Here is an 18,874-nt window from a genome sequence, read left to right on the forward strand (position 1 = left end):
CTGATCCAGTCTGCAAAAACGGCATATCAATAGCACTTTCCATTTCTGCAATATCTGTGGTGCGAGTTTTTGGTATACCTGTTGGCTTATATTTTATGGTTTATACCCTGTTTAAACACTTAAACTGCATCAACTGTATCAAAATCAAAGGCAAACTCTTTTCAAGGAACACCATCTGTATCCTGATGAGCTGGACATCAGGTGCCAACCCACAACTACTGTCAATGTTAGACATGACATTGCTTGTAACTGTTTACAACTACTTTGCTCTAGATAGCAGTGCTGCTACACTTGGAAAGAAGGCTGAAACTAGAGAAATGTGTCACTGTGTGTTGTGATGAGATGCTTGGAGCTACCTCCAGTGCATAACTTCTAAGCTCTCTGTGGCACTGTATTATCTCACTAGAGACACAGCATTGTGTCAGACATGGAGAGGATGAAGATGGAGCCCTGCACAAAATACGTGGAATATGGTTTGCAGGAAAAGTCTATGATCTAGGAAAAGTTTCTTGCAAAGGACACAGTTGCTAGTGGATGCCCTCCAGAGGCATTGCCTGAAGAGATGGAAGAGAAAAATGGAATCTGCCAAAAATAAGAGCTTGTTTTTGGTAGTGACTCCCCCTGCGGTATGTGATGCATACTAAAGAGGGAAACAGGGACTGAGCAAGGTGGCACAGAGGTTAACACACTGGACTTGCATTCAGGAGAACGACAGTTCAAACCCGGATCCAACTATTCTGATTTAGGTTTTCCGTTATTTCCCTAAATCACTTCAAGCAAATGCTGGGATGGTTCCTTTGAAAGGAACTTCCTTCCCTAATCTGATGACCTTGCTGTTTGGTCCCCTCCCCCAAATCAATCAACCAACTGAACAGGGTGCGAGTGTGAGTGCAGCACTGAAAGGTCAATATGCTGAAGTGTGATCTTCCCCTGACCACAATGCATATTATCTACATCTGCAGCCAACTGCAAGACCCTGGTCATATGCTGCAAGGCTGGTGGATGAAATTTATGTTCAAGCTCATCTTTCTACAGTTAACAACAGGCCACTTCAGCTTCAAACTTTTGGAAACAGTTTGTTTGTATGTACAGGGAAAATAAATAAAGACTAAATATTATTTATAAATAGCAGCCACCAGTCCTATGGATATTTGGTACATAGTCTACTACACCAAAATAAATATGATTCACTTAAAACTTCCGGGCCGTGGTCGATGTATAAAACTCTCCCCTGATGTTTCGTCTCCAAGTGCTGGAGACATCCTCCGAGGTAAAGCGGCGAATATTACCCCACATAACATTAGTAAATGAAAACAGTCAAAATATGCTAATTTATTGATAAGTTTGTCTTTGACTTCTTCTAATGATTCAGAATGTAAATACTGCTGAATCTGAAAGTGTAGAAAGTGTTGCATCTGGTTAAGATGATTCTCCCCTCCCACTTCCTAGCTCATGACTGTATATTGCATTTTTTTTTTTTCAAAGGTAAGAAAGAGACTATTTGCAGAAAAGGACTTAATAATTACTTGAAAGGCATTGGTTGTAATTTACTGTTTTGTTAATCATCATGCAAACCAATTATTTACCAAATCATTAATTCAATTAAAACTATCCAAGCATGAGTCACCCACCCTCTCCTCCTCCTACAGCCATTCGGCTATTGCTAAGCCATTCCCTGTCACAGCCTTTTTCTCAGGAGTTTTAATCCAGTAATGACTGCGGGGAAGTCTCTGTGGAGTCTGGAGGGCAGAAGAGAAACAGTGGAAGACTGAAGTTCCAAGCCAATACACAACCCACACCAGATTAGCTCAATCAATACAGTGCATTCACTGTCTGCTAATAACAAGAGTTCATGTTTGACTCCTGGTCCACCACACAGATTTAAAATTTCATTATGGTATACACTCCACTGTCGAGTCAAGGTTTTTCCCCCCTGAAAACTTAAGAGAATGTACACGCAAAAGTACAGTATTCACATATCACATTATGCTCTTAATACCTCTTCCTCTTCTTCTTCTACTACTACTACTACTACAGTGGTTAGCACTGGAGATTGATACCAATTACTTAGTTGGTTCAAAATGTAATAAATACTGGAATCACGCAAAGTTATTCTTATGCGTATAGCACAGAAGCATTACCTCCTCAAACATGAGTCATTGTTTAAAATATTATCTCCCCAGCGCTCTCCATAAATCCTATGAGACTACGAGGAATTCAGAAACATGCTGACATTTATTTCTACACTCAACATAAAAGACAGGTGACTGCTTTCAAGAAACAGAGAGAATTATGCAGTACAGAAAAATTAGTATACAGTTTATGCAACATACCTGTGTCCAGGCTGGGGAAGACAGCTATATCGTTCTGTAATGGTGAGTAGCAGTGTCAAGAAGCTTTCACCAACTTCAGTAATACGCAATTCATCAACATCTGCTGTTGTTAACGGCTGCCAAGCAGTTTCCGAGCTCAGCATAGCATCCATCTTTTCTACTGCATCTGTTAAATTTTTCATAATATCTGTGTTATTAAAACAAACAACTCTTCACAGAGCCAAAGTAAACTGTAAAATACAAGCATGTCTATCAAAATGAAACGCATAATTTAATGCTCAAGGCATAATGCAGTGGTTCACAATCTCAATAAATTTTTAAAAAAAAGAAACTGATTCTATCTATAGATCATAAATTTCTTGGGACTGAAAACTGAATAAGATTGGACAAAAACTGCTGAAATTGAAAGTTAGAATATGCCACAATAGCACCATACACCCCCCCCCCCCCCCGCCATGAACCATGGACCTTGCCGCTCCCCCCCCCCCCCCCCCCCGGCCATGAACCATGGACCTCGCCGCTCCCCCCCCCCCCCCCCCCCCCCCCCCCCCCCCCCCCGGCCATGAACCATGGACCTTGCCGTTGGTGGGGAGGCTTGCGTGCCTCAGCGATACAGATAGCCGTACCGTAGGTGCAACCACAACGGAGGGGTATCTGTTGAGAGGCCAGACAAACGTGTGGTTCCCGAAGAGGGGCAGCAGCCTTTTCAGTAGTTGCAAGGGCAACAGTCTGGATGATTGACTGATTGGCCTTGTAACACTAACCAAAAGGGCCTTGCTGTGCTGGTACTGCGAACGGCTGAAAGCAAGGGGAAACTACGGCCGTAATTTTTCCCAAGGGCATGCAGCTTTACTATATGGTTAAATGATGATGGCGTCCTCTTGGGTAAAATATTCCAGAGGTAAAATAGTCCCCCATTTGAATCTCCGGGCGGGGACTACTCAAGAGAATGTCGTTATCAGGAGAAAGAAAACTGGCCTTCTACAGATTGGAGCATGGAATGTCAGATCCCTTAATTGGGCAGGTAGGTTAGAAAATTTAAAAAGGGAAATGGATAGGTTAAGGTTAGATATAGTGGGAATTAGTGAAGTTCGGTGGAAGGAGGAACAAGACTTCTGGTCAGGTGACTACAGGGTTATAAACACAAAATCAAATAGGGGTAATGCAGGAGTAGGTTTAATAATGAATAAAAAAAAAATAGGAGTGCGGGTAAGCTACTACAAACAGCATAGTGAATGCATTATTGTGGACAAGATAGACACGAAGCCCATGCCTACTACAGTAAAAGTTTATATGCCAACTAGCTCTGCAGATGATGATGAAATTGATGAAATGTATGATGAGATAAAAGAAATTATTCAGGTAGGGAAGGGAGACGAAAATTTAATAGTCATGGGTGACTGGAATTCGAGAGTAGGAAAAGGGAGAGAAGGAAACATAGTAGGTGAATATGGATTGGGTGTAAGAAATAAAAGAGGAAGCCGTCTGGTAGAATTTTGCACAGAGCATAACTTAATCATAGCTAACACTTGGTTCAAGAATCATGAAAGAAGGTTGTATACATGGAAGAATCCTGGAGATATTAGAAGGTTTCAGATAGATTATATAATGGTAAGACAGAGATTTAGGAACCAGGTTTTAAATTGTAAGACATTTCCAGGGGCAGATGTGGACTCTGACCACACACTATTAGTTATGACCTGTAGATTAAAACTGAAGAAACTGCAAAAAGGTGGGAATTTAAGGAGATGGGACCTGGATAAACTGACTAAACCAGAGGTTATACAGAGTTTCAGGGAGAGCATAAGGGAACAATTGACAGGAATGGGGGAAAGAAATACAGTAGAAGAAGAATGGGTAGCTTTGAGGGATGAAGTAGTGAAGGCAGCTGATGATCAAGTAGGTAAAAAGACGAGGGCTAGTAGAAATCTTTGGGTGACAGAAGAAATACTGAATTTAATTGATGGAAGGAGAAAATATAAAAATGCAGTAAATGAAGCAGGCAAAAAGGAATACAAATGTCTCAAAAATGAGATCGACAGGAAGTGCAAAATGGCTAAGCAGGGATGGCTAGAGGACAAATGTAAGGATGTAGAGGCTTATTTCACTAGGGGTAAGATAGATACAGCCTACAGAAAAATTAAAGAGACCTTCAGAGAAAAGAGAACCACTTGTATGAATATCAAAAGCTCAGACGGAAATCCAGTTCTTAGCAAAGAAGGGAAAGCAGAAAGGTGGAAGGAGTATATAGAGGGTCTATACAAGGGTGATGTACTTGAGGACAATATTATGGAAATGGAAGAGGATGTTGATGAAGATGAAATGGGAGACATAATACTGCGTGAAGAGTTTGACAGAGCACTGAAAGACCTGAGTCGAAACAAGGCCCCGGGAGTAGACAACATTCCATTAGAACTACTGACAGCCTTGGGAGACCACTCCTGACGAAACTCTACCATCTGGTGAGCAAGATGTATGAAACAGGCGAAATACCCTCAGACTTCAAGAAGAATATAATAATTCCAATCCCAAAGAAAGCAGGTGTTGACAAATGTGAAAATTACCGAACTATCAGTTTAATAAGTCACGGCTGCAAAATACTAATGCGGATTCTTTACGGACGAATGGAAAAACCGGTAGAAGCCGGCCACGGGGAAGATCAGTTTGGATCCCGTAGAAATGTTGGAACACGTGAGGCAATACTGACCCTACGACTTATCTTAGAAGCTAGATTAAGAAAAGACAAACCTACGTTTCTAGCATTTGTAGACTTAGAGACAGCTTTTGACAATGTTGACTGGAATACGCTCTTTCAAATTCTGAAGGTGGCAGGGGTAAAGTACAGGGAGCGAAAGGCTATTTACAATTTGTACAGAAACCAGATGGCAGTTATAAGAGTCGAGGGACATGAAAGGGAAACAGTGGTTGGCAAGGGAGTGAGACAGGGTTGTAGCCTCTTCCCGATGTTATTCAATCTGTTTATTGAGCAAGCAGTGAAGGAAACAAAAGAAAAATTCGGAGTAGGTATTAAAATCCATGGCGAAGAAGTAAAAACTTTGAGGTTCGCCGATGACAATGTCATTTTGTCAGAGACAGCAAATGACTTGGAAGAGCAGTTGAATAGAATGGATAGTGTCTTGAAAGGAGGGTATAAGATGAACATCAACAAAAGCAAAACGAAGATAATGGAATGTAGTCTAATTAAGTCGGATGATGCTGAGGGAATTACATTAGGAAATGAAACACTTAATGTAGTAAAGGAGTTTTGCTATTTGGGGAGCAAAATAACTGATGATAGTCAAAGTAAAGAGGATATAAAATGTGGACTGGCAATGGCAAGGAAAGCGTTTCTGAAGAAGAGAAATTTGTTGACATCGAGTATAGATTTAAGTGTCAGGAAGTCATTTCTGAAAGTATTTGTATGGAGTGTAGCCACGTATGGAAGTGAAACATGGACGACAAATAGTTTGGACAAGAAGAGAATAGAAGCTTTTGAAATGTGGTGTTACAGAAGAATGCTGAAGATTCGATGGGTGGATCACACATAACTAATGAGGAAGTATTGAATAGTATTGGGGAGGAGAGAAGTTTGTGGCACAACTTGACTAGAAGAAGGGATCGGTTGGTAGGACATGTGTTGAGGCATCAAGGGATCACAAACTAAGTATTGGAGGGCAGCGTGGAGGGTAAAAATCATAGAGGGAGACCAAGAGATGAATACACTAAGCAGATTCAGAAGGATGTAGGTTGCAGTAGGTACTGGGAGATGAGGAAGCTTGCACAGGATAGAGTAGCTTGGAGAGCAGCATCAAGCCAGTCTCAGGACTGAAGACCACAACAACAACAGCAACATACGGATATTGCATCATAAATAAAAAGGAGATATTTTTTTATTACAACAGGGCTTCACTTATATGTACTTTTTGTCACTATAGCTACCAATTATACAGTACTCAAAAAAACTAAACATATCCTGTATGTTGGCTAAGATAAACTGAAGACTGTCTATAAAGAAACAAAAATTTTATGAGTGTTGCTTTTGGGTATTTGCTTTTGATGATAACTCTGGTAGGAGATTCTGTTAAACTAGGGACAAACTAATAGTATGTTGCTACACCCATGATTACCCTATATGCTCCACAAGATCTGTTGGTGTACAAAGTTAAATCACAGATATTTTCTAGTCTTGACACATTCTTGGCTATATGTTTGATTGCATTATTTTATTATTTCATATGTAGTGTACTGTTTGCCTGACTAATACCAGTAAAGTTTTATTCTGAGGAAAAGGTTAGGAGCCATGGTGGCACTTGAAAAAGAAAAGAAAGGTGACAAAATATTTGAAAAAGGTGATTAAAAAGTGACAAATTACTTCAATAAACAGAAATGTTACTAAGTTTTCATGTTTGATAATTCCCAACCAAAAAGATTGGCTAAGACCATATTAAATTTCTCTGTTACTATTCTGGATAGGGTATGGCCATTTTTTCCTTCATACAGATTTATTAATACAGGGTGTACCATAATTAACGGCATAAATGCACACAGTTGAAAGTACATGACAACAGAAGCAAAAATTTAAGTGAACATGGGCTCTAAAATGCATGCCTGAAGAGCTATGGGGACTACTACATCTTTGATACTGTGAAACAAATCTCTTCTACTGCAAGCTCTTTTATTCCATATTTTGCAAGGTAGTAGTATGGATCAAAACACGAACAGATAGTGTAGTAAAAGTGGGCTTTAAAATGTCTATCTTACGAGCTATGCACACTTATTCAGCAGGAGAGATGTGTTTCACAATCGAAGATTTACATTATCTGATCAAAAGTATCTGGACACCTATTAGTGGATATCAATACAGAGTGTATCCACCTTTCAGCTTCATGATGGCTTGAACTCTGCTGGGTACATTTCCAGTGAAGTCTCCGAATGTCTGTGGAGGAATAGCGGAAACAAGAGAGAGCAGTGATTGTTGGATGCTGGGTTCAGGAGTGAAGTTGATATTCTAACTCGTCTTAAACATGTTCCACTGGGTTCAGGTCAAGAGATCAATCCATTTCAAGAATGTTATTGCCCATAAACCATTGCCTCACATATGCTGCTTTATGACAGGGTGAATTCTCTTGCTGATATAAATAATCACAAACTCCAAACAGTTCCTGAACTGTGTGCAGTACATGATACTGTAAAATGTGCTCATCTAATGTATTTGTTTAGCAACAAATTTTTTGAACACTTTTGAAAATACTGAAGAAGAATCAAAATTAAGTTACATAGCTGATGAAATGTTGGTTGGCACCACAGTTTGGCTAATGAACTTAAGTTGTCTGAAGGCACTGTCTTGTTATTTTAATTGGGAATCAAGTGTAAGTTTAAAGGCTCTAATTATCTTATCTGATGAGAAGGAAAGTTTGCTACAGGAGCTACATCAGTTGTCGAGTTACTGAAAGTCAGAAGTCTGCTGGCCTTAATCAAGCACACAAGTCAAAGGTTTGCAGAAGAGAGATTTATCTGAACATACACAGCAGTTGCTATCTCACAGCCTCGTCATTTCCTCATATTTTTAATACATTTCCGTTAGCTGTTTGCTACCTCTTCTAATTGTTAATAGTGATCTAATCTCGAACTACATTACCACATAGTTACATTATCTGAAACAAAAAATGTGGAAGATTTTCCGATGCAAAAATACACAAAACTACTATCCAATAAATATACTTGACACCATTTTTTGGAAAATCTTAGAACATATTCCAAGCTCAAAACATTGAAAGATTCTCAAACAGAATGACATCCTCCATGCTAATCAGCATGGATTCCTAAAACATAGTATCGTATGACTATAGTATCAACAAGTTACAGTTGGAATTAGTTAACTCACAAATACTTGGGTGTGATGCTTTCAAGGGATATGAAATGGAACAATAGCATAGGTTCAGTCATAATGTAAAGCGTGGAGCAGATTTCGGTTTATTGGCAGGACACTAGGGAAATGTAATCAGTCTGCAAAGGAGATTGCTTACTTATCACTTGTATAACCTATCATAGAATACTGTTCAAGTGCGTGGGACCCATACCAAATAGGACTAGGGATACAGAATGTATACAGAGAAGGGCAACATAAGAGGTCACAGGTTTGTCTGGCCTATGGGAGAGTGCCACAGAGATGTTGAAGAAACTGAACTAGTGGACGCTTGAAGATAGATACAAACTATCCCAAGAAATATTACTTACAAAGTTTCAAGAACTGGCTTCAAATCATTGCTAGCAATATACAACACCCTATCTATCACTGCTGTTGGGATCACGAGGATAAGATTAGATTTAAGTTTTAAAACATTAATTATCTGTAAATGTAGGCTTAGTGTACAAATGAAAACTTATATTTTCCTGAAAATTACTTATTTAAACAGTAGATATGTGAGACAATGTCTTACATTTCTTTTCCATGTTAATCCAATTAACAAACACTTGGGCTTGTGTCAGAACACGTATGACCCCAGGCTGCTTTGGTGGGTAATTGAAACTATCCCGTAGTTCTCGATCAAAACCTAGTGCTTCATCTACCAAGTGAGAGAAAAGAGCATCATCTTGTTGGAGAGAAGGCAGCTCATTGTGCAGTTTCTCAACAGCCAGCTGTACTAGACCCCGAATCAGTTCAGTCTGAAATTTAAACAGGCCTAAAAAGAATGTTTTTGGATGAATTTCTAGGAAATAAATACATAAATTACTTATAGAGTAGGAACCACTGTGCATCCCTAAAGCTCTCTCTCTCTCTCTCTCTCTCTCTCTCTCTCTCTCTCTCTCTCACACACACACACACACACACACACACACACACACACACACACAGATTAAATGTTGATAATTTCACCAGGTGTATTTGATGCTTTGTATAGAATTTAAAGATACTCCTCTTTGCACTATTGTAAATTTGTGTATAACACACAAGACCAAACATTAAAGAACTATCTTTGGCACATGTCACGCATTGCATAAACACAGTATTCACATATTTATAAGCTCAACCATAGCAAAAATTGACAGAAGCATAGCTTATGACAAAGTGAAGGTGATGACAGTATGTGCTGGAAGTAGACAGAGGTTACTGTAGCTATGGTGGAATCGAATACATTAGTTAGTTTCATCAGATTAAAAGTGCTGGAAGTGACACTGGAGCATAAGTGGCACATGCGAGGGTAAGTCAATTATAATCTGCAATTTAGTTATATTTTTGTTTATTTTGGTAGTACTGTTGTTCAACGTTGATGACACATGCTTTGTTTATTTGTTATTATATCTTTGCAATTTTCAAGTTGCTAGGTTAGTTTCGTTATCGCTGCCATGCTGTTAATCATGGCTGCTCCACTGTCTATTTGCACCAAAAAAGAGCAACGTTCAGTGATCCATTTTTTGCGGGCGGAAAGTGTATCAGGGGCCAAAATTCATCGAAGACTTTCGGTACAGTACGGGAACAGTGTTTTTCCACAACAGAGTGTCTATGAATGTATTGAAAAATTCCGAAATGGTTCCACAAGTGTTATGCATGGTGAAGGAGCCGGACGACCGTTTGCCGCCACAAATGAAGAAACCATTGACCGTTCACATGAAATGATTCTCTTAGCCAGACGATTAACTATTGACGAAGTGGCACATTATCTGCAAATTAGTCATGGTTCTGCCTACGAAATCATCCGCAACAGACTTGGTTTCATAAAGTTTGTGCAAGATGGGTCCTAAAACAACTCACACAGCTGCATAAACAAATGCACTTGGACATCTGCAAAAAACATTTGAATCACTATGGTAATGAAGGGGACGACTTCTTAGACAGGATCATTACTGGTGATGAAACATGGATCCATCATTACGATCCGGAGAGTAGACGACAGGGTATGAAATGGAAACATCCAAATTCACCATGCAAGAAAAAGTTCAAGACCCCGCTGTCTGCAGCAAAACTGATGCTTACAGTTTTTTGGGACGCACAAGGTCCAGTACTGGAACATTATGGGTAAAGGGGCACAACAACAAACAGTCATGTTACAGTGAGATGCTTTCTGCCAGGCTAAAGCCTGCAATTTGAAGCAAATGCTAAGGATTGCTGTCAAAAGGTGTTGTGTTGTTGCACGACAATGCCTGTCCGCATACTGCTGCCCACGCTGCTGAAACACTCCAGAATATCAAATTTGAAGTACAGGATCATCCTCCATATAGTCCCAATCTTGCCCCTTCTGACTATCACTTATTTGGTCCACTCAAACGGGCATTAAGGTGCTGCTGATTTGCCTCAAATGAAGCAGTGAAAGAAGTGGTGCATTTCTGGCTCACAGCTCAACCAAGAATCTTCTTTTATGAGGGCATCAGGAAGCTTGTACAGTGATGGACCAAGTGCGGTGAAACGCAAGGAGACTATGTTGAAAAATTATGTTCTTGTAAGTTTCCTATTTGATAACAATAAAATTTTATAACTACTTTGCAGATAATAATTGACTTACCCTCACACAGTTAGACAAGAATCACTTTGTATGTTGTAAAAAGTATAACACTTCTTTGTAAACATTGTTCTTTCCAATTTTAGTGGGTGGATCAAAATAGCCAGACTGTGTGATGAGGATATACAAATCTACTCCGGTGAATGTGAATGTTCATTTGATTGTGAAGTACACTTTGAAACGAAACTATGGTCCATTGAAATTAAATGGGAGATCACTGGAGATCAACAGAACACTGTTCACCCTTGAGCAGATCCTGTTAAAATAGTCGTCTGGACTATATCGCAATGTAAAACTAGAACTCGCTCCCAAGTGCCATTACAGGGTGTTCATGGGTTTAATGTTCCCATTTTTCATCAACATCACAGTAGTGCCCACCCAAAGTATTAGCTTCACATTATGATCCTATGATGTGAGAAGCCCAGTGGCTTTGGTGTTGTGACATCTTCTAAAGACAATTTTAAGTTCCAGCATGGATCACGATGCAATGTGCATAGCAAATGACACTCTAAAATCCTAATTGGATAGGTGATGTCCCACATTTGTGCATTTAGAGAAAAATTCTTAATTGGTGCTTACACTATATCCGGAAAGTACACCGTAAATTTCGTGTTTCTAGGGCCAATGGTTTAGCCTGGGCATGTCTATATCAAAAAGTCCTTTTGTTTATATACATTTTTGGAAATATTTTAGGACAGTTTATTTATTATCAATCTTCATTCTTTGTGTAGTTTCCTTGTACTGATGGTGCCCTTTCACATTGTCACATAAAGTAAACTCTCAAAAGAAGCCTATGCTAATTGAATAAGATGGTGTAGTTATGGGCACTACATTCATAATCATAAAAAGATGGGCCTAAATACCAGTCTGCAACAATGAACTAATATTTCCACAGGTTTTCTGTCGAACACACTAAACTCTTAGATGATTTACACAAGAAAACTACACCCACGTTCTTGCTCCATTTGTTGTCTAAATGAGTTAGTGCTCCTAGTCCAATAACCCATTTCCCTCCACTGAGGAAATATGAAAGGTTAACCTTTTTTCTATGAATGACAAAAATAATCATTTAAATAAGTAAGAGCACAATAAATTTAAATTGGCTACATTTTAATGGTGATAACTTTGACAAGTTATTTCTCTTTCCTCTATTTCTCTCACACCAGATTTGCTCTAAATGTTGCACAGAACATTATGAAATACAAACACAACTGCTGATTAGTGCTGACTTTAGAAGACAAATAAATGTATGTGTTCTTACACTAAAGGGACATGTTGTACAACTCACTGACAGTTCATTGATTACCTTCTTCCTCCTTTTCCTTCCCGAATTATTTAAAGTACCAATTTTGATTTATTTCCCACATCAATTTTCATTTCTTCAAGTTACAAGAAGTCACTGTTCATTTTTAGTAAAAGAAATAAACCCACTTCAAATTGCACCCTTGTATACATCATATATCATACTGAGAGAACATAAACAAAAGTCATTTAAGATGGACACCATACTGAATCACTGGTGATTAGAGGCAAGAAAGAGGGGGTTGTGGGAAGGGGGTGGGGGGGGGGGGGGGGGGTGGGGGGCCACACAACACGGAAGGAGCCAAATAAAAGAACAGCACTTGGACATCCAATCTTTCCACTTCGGAAGCACAAATGAAAAATTTTGTTTACTTCTGAATTGATAAATAAAAATCAATTATGAATATAGAATCAACTAATAACTTCAATTCATTTGCTCAGTCTGTCAATCCCCAGTGATATTATATTCATATCATAAATTCTGATTGTAAAAGAATGGAAAAAGAGGGATGGGGCTGCTGAGAATAAATTATAATTCAATTATGAGTGGGTGTGATCTAATAAATCCAGAGCTATAATGCTGGCCTATCTTTTCTTGCTCATCACTCTGTGTAGTTGTAGTTAGTAATTCTTACTGTATTATCCCCTGACAAAAATTTTGTTTTTGTTTGTTGGTTTCCATATACCTTCAGCTGGTGCATATCTATGTCTGCAGTTTTTAGGTAGACGTACATGAAATTTGCAAAGGTTCTGGAGAAACACAAAGAGGTACAAATGGCTACAGAAGTTTTAAAACATCATCATACTACTTGTGGACGTTTCTGATGAAAAAATTGCATTGCAGAATTGCAAGCAGATTTCCTCTGTTCAATTGCACTCAATGAAAAAAATGTGGTTCATTGTTTTCACAAAACTTTTATGAAAAATGATTTCAAGTTGTTTGCAGTTCCTCCTATTGGGCAAGATTCATCAACAGCACTTCTAAATGACATTCTGCAAGTCCAGTTGTCAGATGGACACTAAATGGGTCCCAATCTATGGAACTGGAAGCTGTCAATGCACAGGCTATTCCCCATCACAACAGCCAAATAACCTATGCAGAAACTTTTCAACACAAACTCTATTGTTTCAAAGATTGTAATGCTGTGTGTGCTTGTAGGAAACAGAGAATTAAGAATTGCTCATAGTGCTCCATCTGCAAGGTTGCATCAAATATCAACATCCTAATACATGATATTAGTTGAAGAAGGCCTTAATTGAAGTATGACATGATTGTTGATAGAAGAGATGACAAAGAAACTGATGATGGTAGAGAAATGGTGGCATTCTTGCCACAAGGCTCATCATGGAGGCAAGCTAGATAACAATGATATGATAATCATTATTCTACTAATGCATAACCTGAATGGTCATGCAGTGCCAGCAGAGAGGGAACCTCCAGTACGCAACAGAACCGACAGTAAAGGCAAACCAAACCATGAAGAACCACTGCTTTGTGCAGGATAGCAACCCCCCTCCCCCCCCCCCCCCCCTTTGCAGAAAAGATCAGTACTTCATACTGCAGATACACCTGAAAAAACTAGAGAGACAGTCAATCAGATGGATAAATGCTTAATGAAAAAAGGGAGTAGGAAAAGGAAATATGTTTATTAAGAGTTTGGAACCTAAAATCTACAAGGAATTATAATAAACAGAAGAGTTAGAATATGAACCGGAAAAGTACCAATTACACCTGACAGTTATTTCAGAGACAGCCAGAATAAACAGTGCACAGGTGAGATTTTTGCACCCCCTAAACAGTACAGACAAAGTGAAGAGTGAAACTATAACAAAAGAAAGGCATTAGATGAAAAGTATATGATGTACAGACATACCAATCTGTATGGCATGGTACAAGCTTGTTATCTGGATGCTGCAGAAGACAGAGCCACATAAAGCGTTCCAATGTAAATTCAATGGAAAGAGAAATTTAGCAAGATCATATCACCAATGGACCGATCTGTAGGTGTAGTAACAGAATGAGAGCATACTCCTAATGTTAATAAATGGCAATGAAGATGTTTTATTCAGATCATCCAACCTATCTAGCACAATATAACTTCTAAAACAATCAATTATTGATACAATTATTTAATAGGACAGATAAAAAAATCTGCTCACCAAGTGACAGCAGAACACGCACATAAAAGAGTGTTATGATTGGCAAGCTTTTGGAGTCAGTGGCACCTTCTTCAGGCAGAAGTGTTGATGGAGAAGGAAGAAGGGTGAAGGAAAATGACTGGAGAGGTCTAGGAAAAAGGGTAGATTTTGGGAAAGTCACCCAGAACCACGGGTCAAGGGAGACTTACCATAGGGGATGAGAAGGAAATTCTGATTGTTGGGGACTGCATCAGACAAGATTTGAAAACCTGAGAGCTTAAAGGTGGAAGACAGGGTAATATACAAGACAGAGATTACTACTAAAACATCGCGCACTAGTTAATAAAAGTGAGAAGCTATGTGCATTGTACATAAATGGCTCTGAGCACTATGCGACTCAACTTCTGAGGTCATCAGTCGCCTAGAACTTAGAACTAATTAAACCTAACTAACCTAAGGGCATCACACACATCCATGCCCGAGGCAGGATTTGAACCTGCGACCGTAGCGGTCACGCGGTTCCAGACTGAAGCATGTTGTGTTCTTTCTTCTAGGAAATCCTGAATCCAATCACAAACCTGGTCCGATATTCCGTAAGCTCGTATTTTTTTCACTAAACGTAAGTGCAGAACCGTATCAAATGCCTTCCTGAAGTCCAGGAATACGGCATCAATCTGCTCGCCAGTGTCTACGGCACTGTGAATTTCTTGGGCAAATAGAGCGAGCTGAGTTTCACATGATCTCTGTTTGCGGAATCCATGTTGGTTATGATGAAGGAGATTTGTATTATCTAAGAACGTCATAATACGAGAACACAAAACATGTTCCATTATTCTACAACAGATTGACGTAAGCGAAATAGGCCTATAATTATTCGCATCTGATTTATGACCCTTCTTGAAAATGGGAACGACCTGCGCTTTCTTCCAGTCGCTAGGTACTTTACGTTCTTCCAGCGATCTACGATAAATTGCTGATAGAAAGGGGGCAAGTTCTTTAGCATAATCACTGTAGAATCTTAAGGGTATCTCGTCTGGTCCGGATGCTTTTCCGCTACTAAGTGATAGCAGTTGTTTTTCAATTCCGATATCGTTTATTTCAATATTTTCCATTTTGGCGTCCGTGCGACGGCTGAAGTCAGGGACCGTGTTACGATTTTCCGCAGTGAAACAGTTTCGGAACACTGAATTCAGTATTTCTGCCTTTCTTCGGTCGTCCTCTGTTTCGGTGCCATCGTGGTCAACGAGTGACTGAATAGGGGATTTAGATCCGCTTACCGATTTTACATATGACCAAAACTTTTTAGGGTTCTTGTTTAGATTGTTTGCCAATGTTTTATGTTCGAATTCGTTGAATGCTTCTCTCATTGCTCTCTTTACGCTCTTTTTCGCTTCGTTCAGCTTTTCCTTATCAGCTATGATTCGACTACTCTTAAACCTATGATGAAGCTTTCTTTGTTTCCGTAGTACCTTTCGTACATGATTGTTATACCACGGTGGATCTTTCCCCTCGCTTTGGACCTTAGTCGGTACGAACTTATCTAAGGCGTACTGGACGATGTTTCTGAATTTTTTCCATTTTTGTTCCACATCCTCTTCCTCAGAAATGAACGTTTGATGGTGGTCACTCAGATATTCTGCGATTTGTGCCCTATCACTCTTGTTAAGCAAATATATTTTCCTTCCTTTCTTGGCATTTCTTATTACACTTGTAGTCGTTCTTCCCACGCACAATTCGTGAATGGAACAGGGAAGGGGGGATCAGATAGTGGTACAATAAGTACCCTCCGCCACACACCATAAAAGTGGCTCGCGGAGTATAGGGGAAAAAAAAAAAAAAAAAAAAAAAAAAAAAAAAAAAAAAAAAAAAAAAAAAAAAAAAAAAAAAAAGCGCCTTTAACCGCACGGCCACACCGGCCGGCGCATTGTACACAACAGAGGTGTGATGAGGCAGTGAAAACTCGATGGAAAAGACACTGAAAGATGTAGGAAATTAAAACAGAGTGAAGCTAAGAGCAGTTACAGTGAAGAAAAGCTGAGACGGAAGAAATTAACGTAAATTAAGGCCAGGTGGGTGGCGAGAACCAAGGACATGTTGTAGTGCTAGTTCCCACCTGTGGAGTTCTGAGAAACTGGTGTCTGGGAGAGGAATCCAGATGGTGCACGTAGTGAAACAGGTGCCAAGGTCATGAATGTCATGTTGTAGAGCATGCTCTGCAACAGGACATTGCGAGTTGCCAGCATATACCCTGTGCCTCTGCCCATTCATCGTAATTGATAATTACGAACAGCATTTACATAATAGCTGGTATATGATATGTGTCATTTCCTTTGATAGTATATGTTTTGCCACTTACAGGGCTATTTTAGGTAATGGTAGGAAGGTACATAGGGCAAGTCTTACAGCGGGGAGAGTCACAGGGGTAGGAGCTATATGGTTCGTTCACATTAAACCTACCAACAAACAGCAGTACTCACATTTTGACAGTTGTCATCCTTTTCATGTCAAATGTTCCCTCCCATACAGCCTTGGCATCTGAGGCAAACATATTTGTTTGGATGCAGACTCTTTACAGCAATACATCACCATTCTCACCTCAGTCATCACTGCAGGTAATCACCCCACCAGTCTAGTTCAAAAGCAGATTTCCCAGGCTATCACATCCAATCCTGGTACTGCTGATCCCTCCACAAAACAGCTTTGGAGCACACCATTGGTAACTCAGTATTATCCTGGTCTGGAATGTGTTAATCAGCTACTTCAACAGGGCCATGGTTTCCTAAAATCGTGCCCTGAAATGAGATCCATTCTGCCTGAGATTTTGCTCACCACATCTACAATAGCCTTCTGTTGCCCTCTCAATCCCTGCAATATTCTTGTCAGACCCTATGCTCCCTCTGCACCCATCTCCCTACACTATGGCTCCTACTCCTGTGACCATCCCAACTACAAGACTTGCCCCATGCACCCTCCTACCACCACTTGTAATAGCCCTGTAATTGGCAAAACATATACTGTCAAAGGGAAATGATACATGTCATATACCAGCTATTAAGGAAACACTGGTCAGCCTTCTACATTGGCATGACTATTACCAAATTATCCATTAGGCAGAATTGGCATAGGCAGAGGGTATACACTGGCAACTCACAATATCCGGTTCAGAGCATGCTCTACAACATGACATTCGTGACCTCGGTGCCTGTTTCCCCACATATGCCATCTGGATTCTTTCACCAGACACCAGTTTTTCAGAACTCTGCAGGTGGAACCAGCACTACAACATGTCCTTGGTTCTCGCCACCCATCTGGCCTTAATTTACATTAATTTCTTCTGTCTCAGCTTTTCTTCATTGTAATTATGGTTTGCCTCACTCTGTTTTAATTTCCTACATCTTTAATTGTCTTTTCCATCTATTTTTCACTGCCCCCTCCCACCTCTGTTACATACAATGCACTTAGCTTCTCATTCTTATTACCTCCTGCACAATGCTTTAGTAGTAATCTCTGTCTTGCATATCACCCTGTCTTCACCTTTAAGCCCTCAGGTTTTCAAATTTTGCCCAATGCAGTCCGCAAAAAACAGTATTTCCTTCTCAAATGGTTCAAATGGCTCTAAGAACTATGGGACTTAACATCTCAGGTCATCAGTCCCCTAGGCTTAGAACTGGCTCCAAAAGCTTGCCAATCACAACAGTCTTTAATGTGTGTGTTCTGCCACTGCTTGGTCAGTAGATTTTTTTATCTATCCAGTTAAATAACAATATAATTTCTGTAGCACCTTCTTCCACTGAGTAAAATATTATTCATGACTGGTTTACACTGACTAAACTCCTATTCCAACTTTGTAAGACTTCAGACTTCATTAACAAGTAGTCATTTTCTGCTCAAAGGAAGAAAAAATGAATGAGTAAAAGAAAAAGAGAAACGAAGGCAGAGAGAGGGAGGGAGGGAGGGAGGGAGGGAGGGGGGGAGGGGGAGAGGGAGGGAGGGAGGGAGGGAGGGAGGGAGGGAGGGGGGAGAGAGAGAAAGAAAGAGAGAGAGAGAGAGAGAGAGAGAGAGAGAGAGAGAGAGAGAGATTTAATTGATTGTGGAGCTTAACTGTACTCATGATTTCCACATGAACTGAGGGACCAAATGTACTTTAACATGTGAAACTCCTCTTCTGTGAATTTTCATAATATTTATGAGGTGGTGGTTCCTTCTACATGACATCTACAGGGTGACACAGAATAACGGGAATGTTTGACATGAGTAGTGGCAGCCTTGGGCAGGTGGCAGTGCTGCGGGTTCATGACAGTTAGCGAGTAAACAGTCTGCCATTTCAGCAGGACAACAGCGTGTGTTAGCCACAAAAATGTTTTATAAAAACAATGATAGTTTGGTAGAGGTGCAGAGGGAGTTTCGATGCTTTTAGAATTTAGGACATCATGATGCCATTCTGTCGAAACAAGTGATAAAATGTTGGATTAATACCTTTGAAGAGACTGAATCTGCCCTCAAGGAGAAACCAACAGGACGCCCAAGAAGTGTGCATTCTCGAGTAAACATTGATGATGTACACAAATCTGTCTTACAGAGCCCACGGCATTCACTTCGTAA

The 18,874-nt window shown here is 39.8% G+C and overlaps 1 protein-coding gene across 1 annotated transcript in view; it reads right to left on the reverse strand.

Annotated features, from left to right (window-relative positions):
* The window catches only part of LOC126457659 (RAD50-interacting protein 1), a 121,347-nt gene that overhangs the window by 37,879 nt on the left and 64,594 nt on the right, over positions 1-18,874 (reverse strand). Inside the window, exons 6-7 of the mRNA XM_050094151.1 lie at positions 8,774-8,999; positions 2,334-2,499 (exon numbers count right to left, since the gene is read on the reverse strand). Of these exons, the coding sequence (XP_049950108.1) occupies positions 2,334-2,499; positions 8,774-8,999 (392 nt within the window). The remainder of the gene's footprint in view (positions 1-2,333; positions 2,500-8,773; positions 9,000-18,874) is intronic.

This window comes from Schistocerca serialis, chromosome 2, assembly GCF_023864345.2.
Source record: "Schistocerca serialis cubense isolate TAMUIC-IGC-003099 chromosome 2, iqSchSeri2.2, whole genome shotgun sequence".
Taxonomy (NCBI): domain Eukaryota; kingdom Metazoa; phylum Arthropoda; class Insecta; order Orthoptera; family Acrididae; genus Schistocerca; species Schistocerca serialis.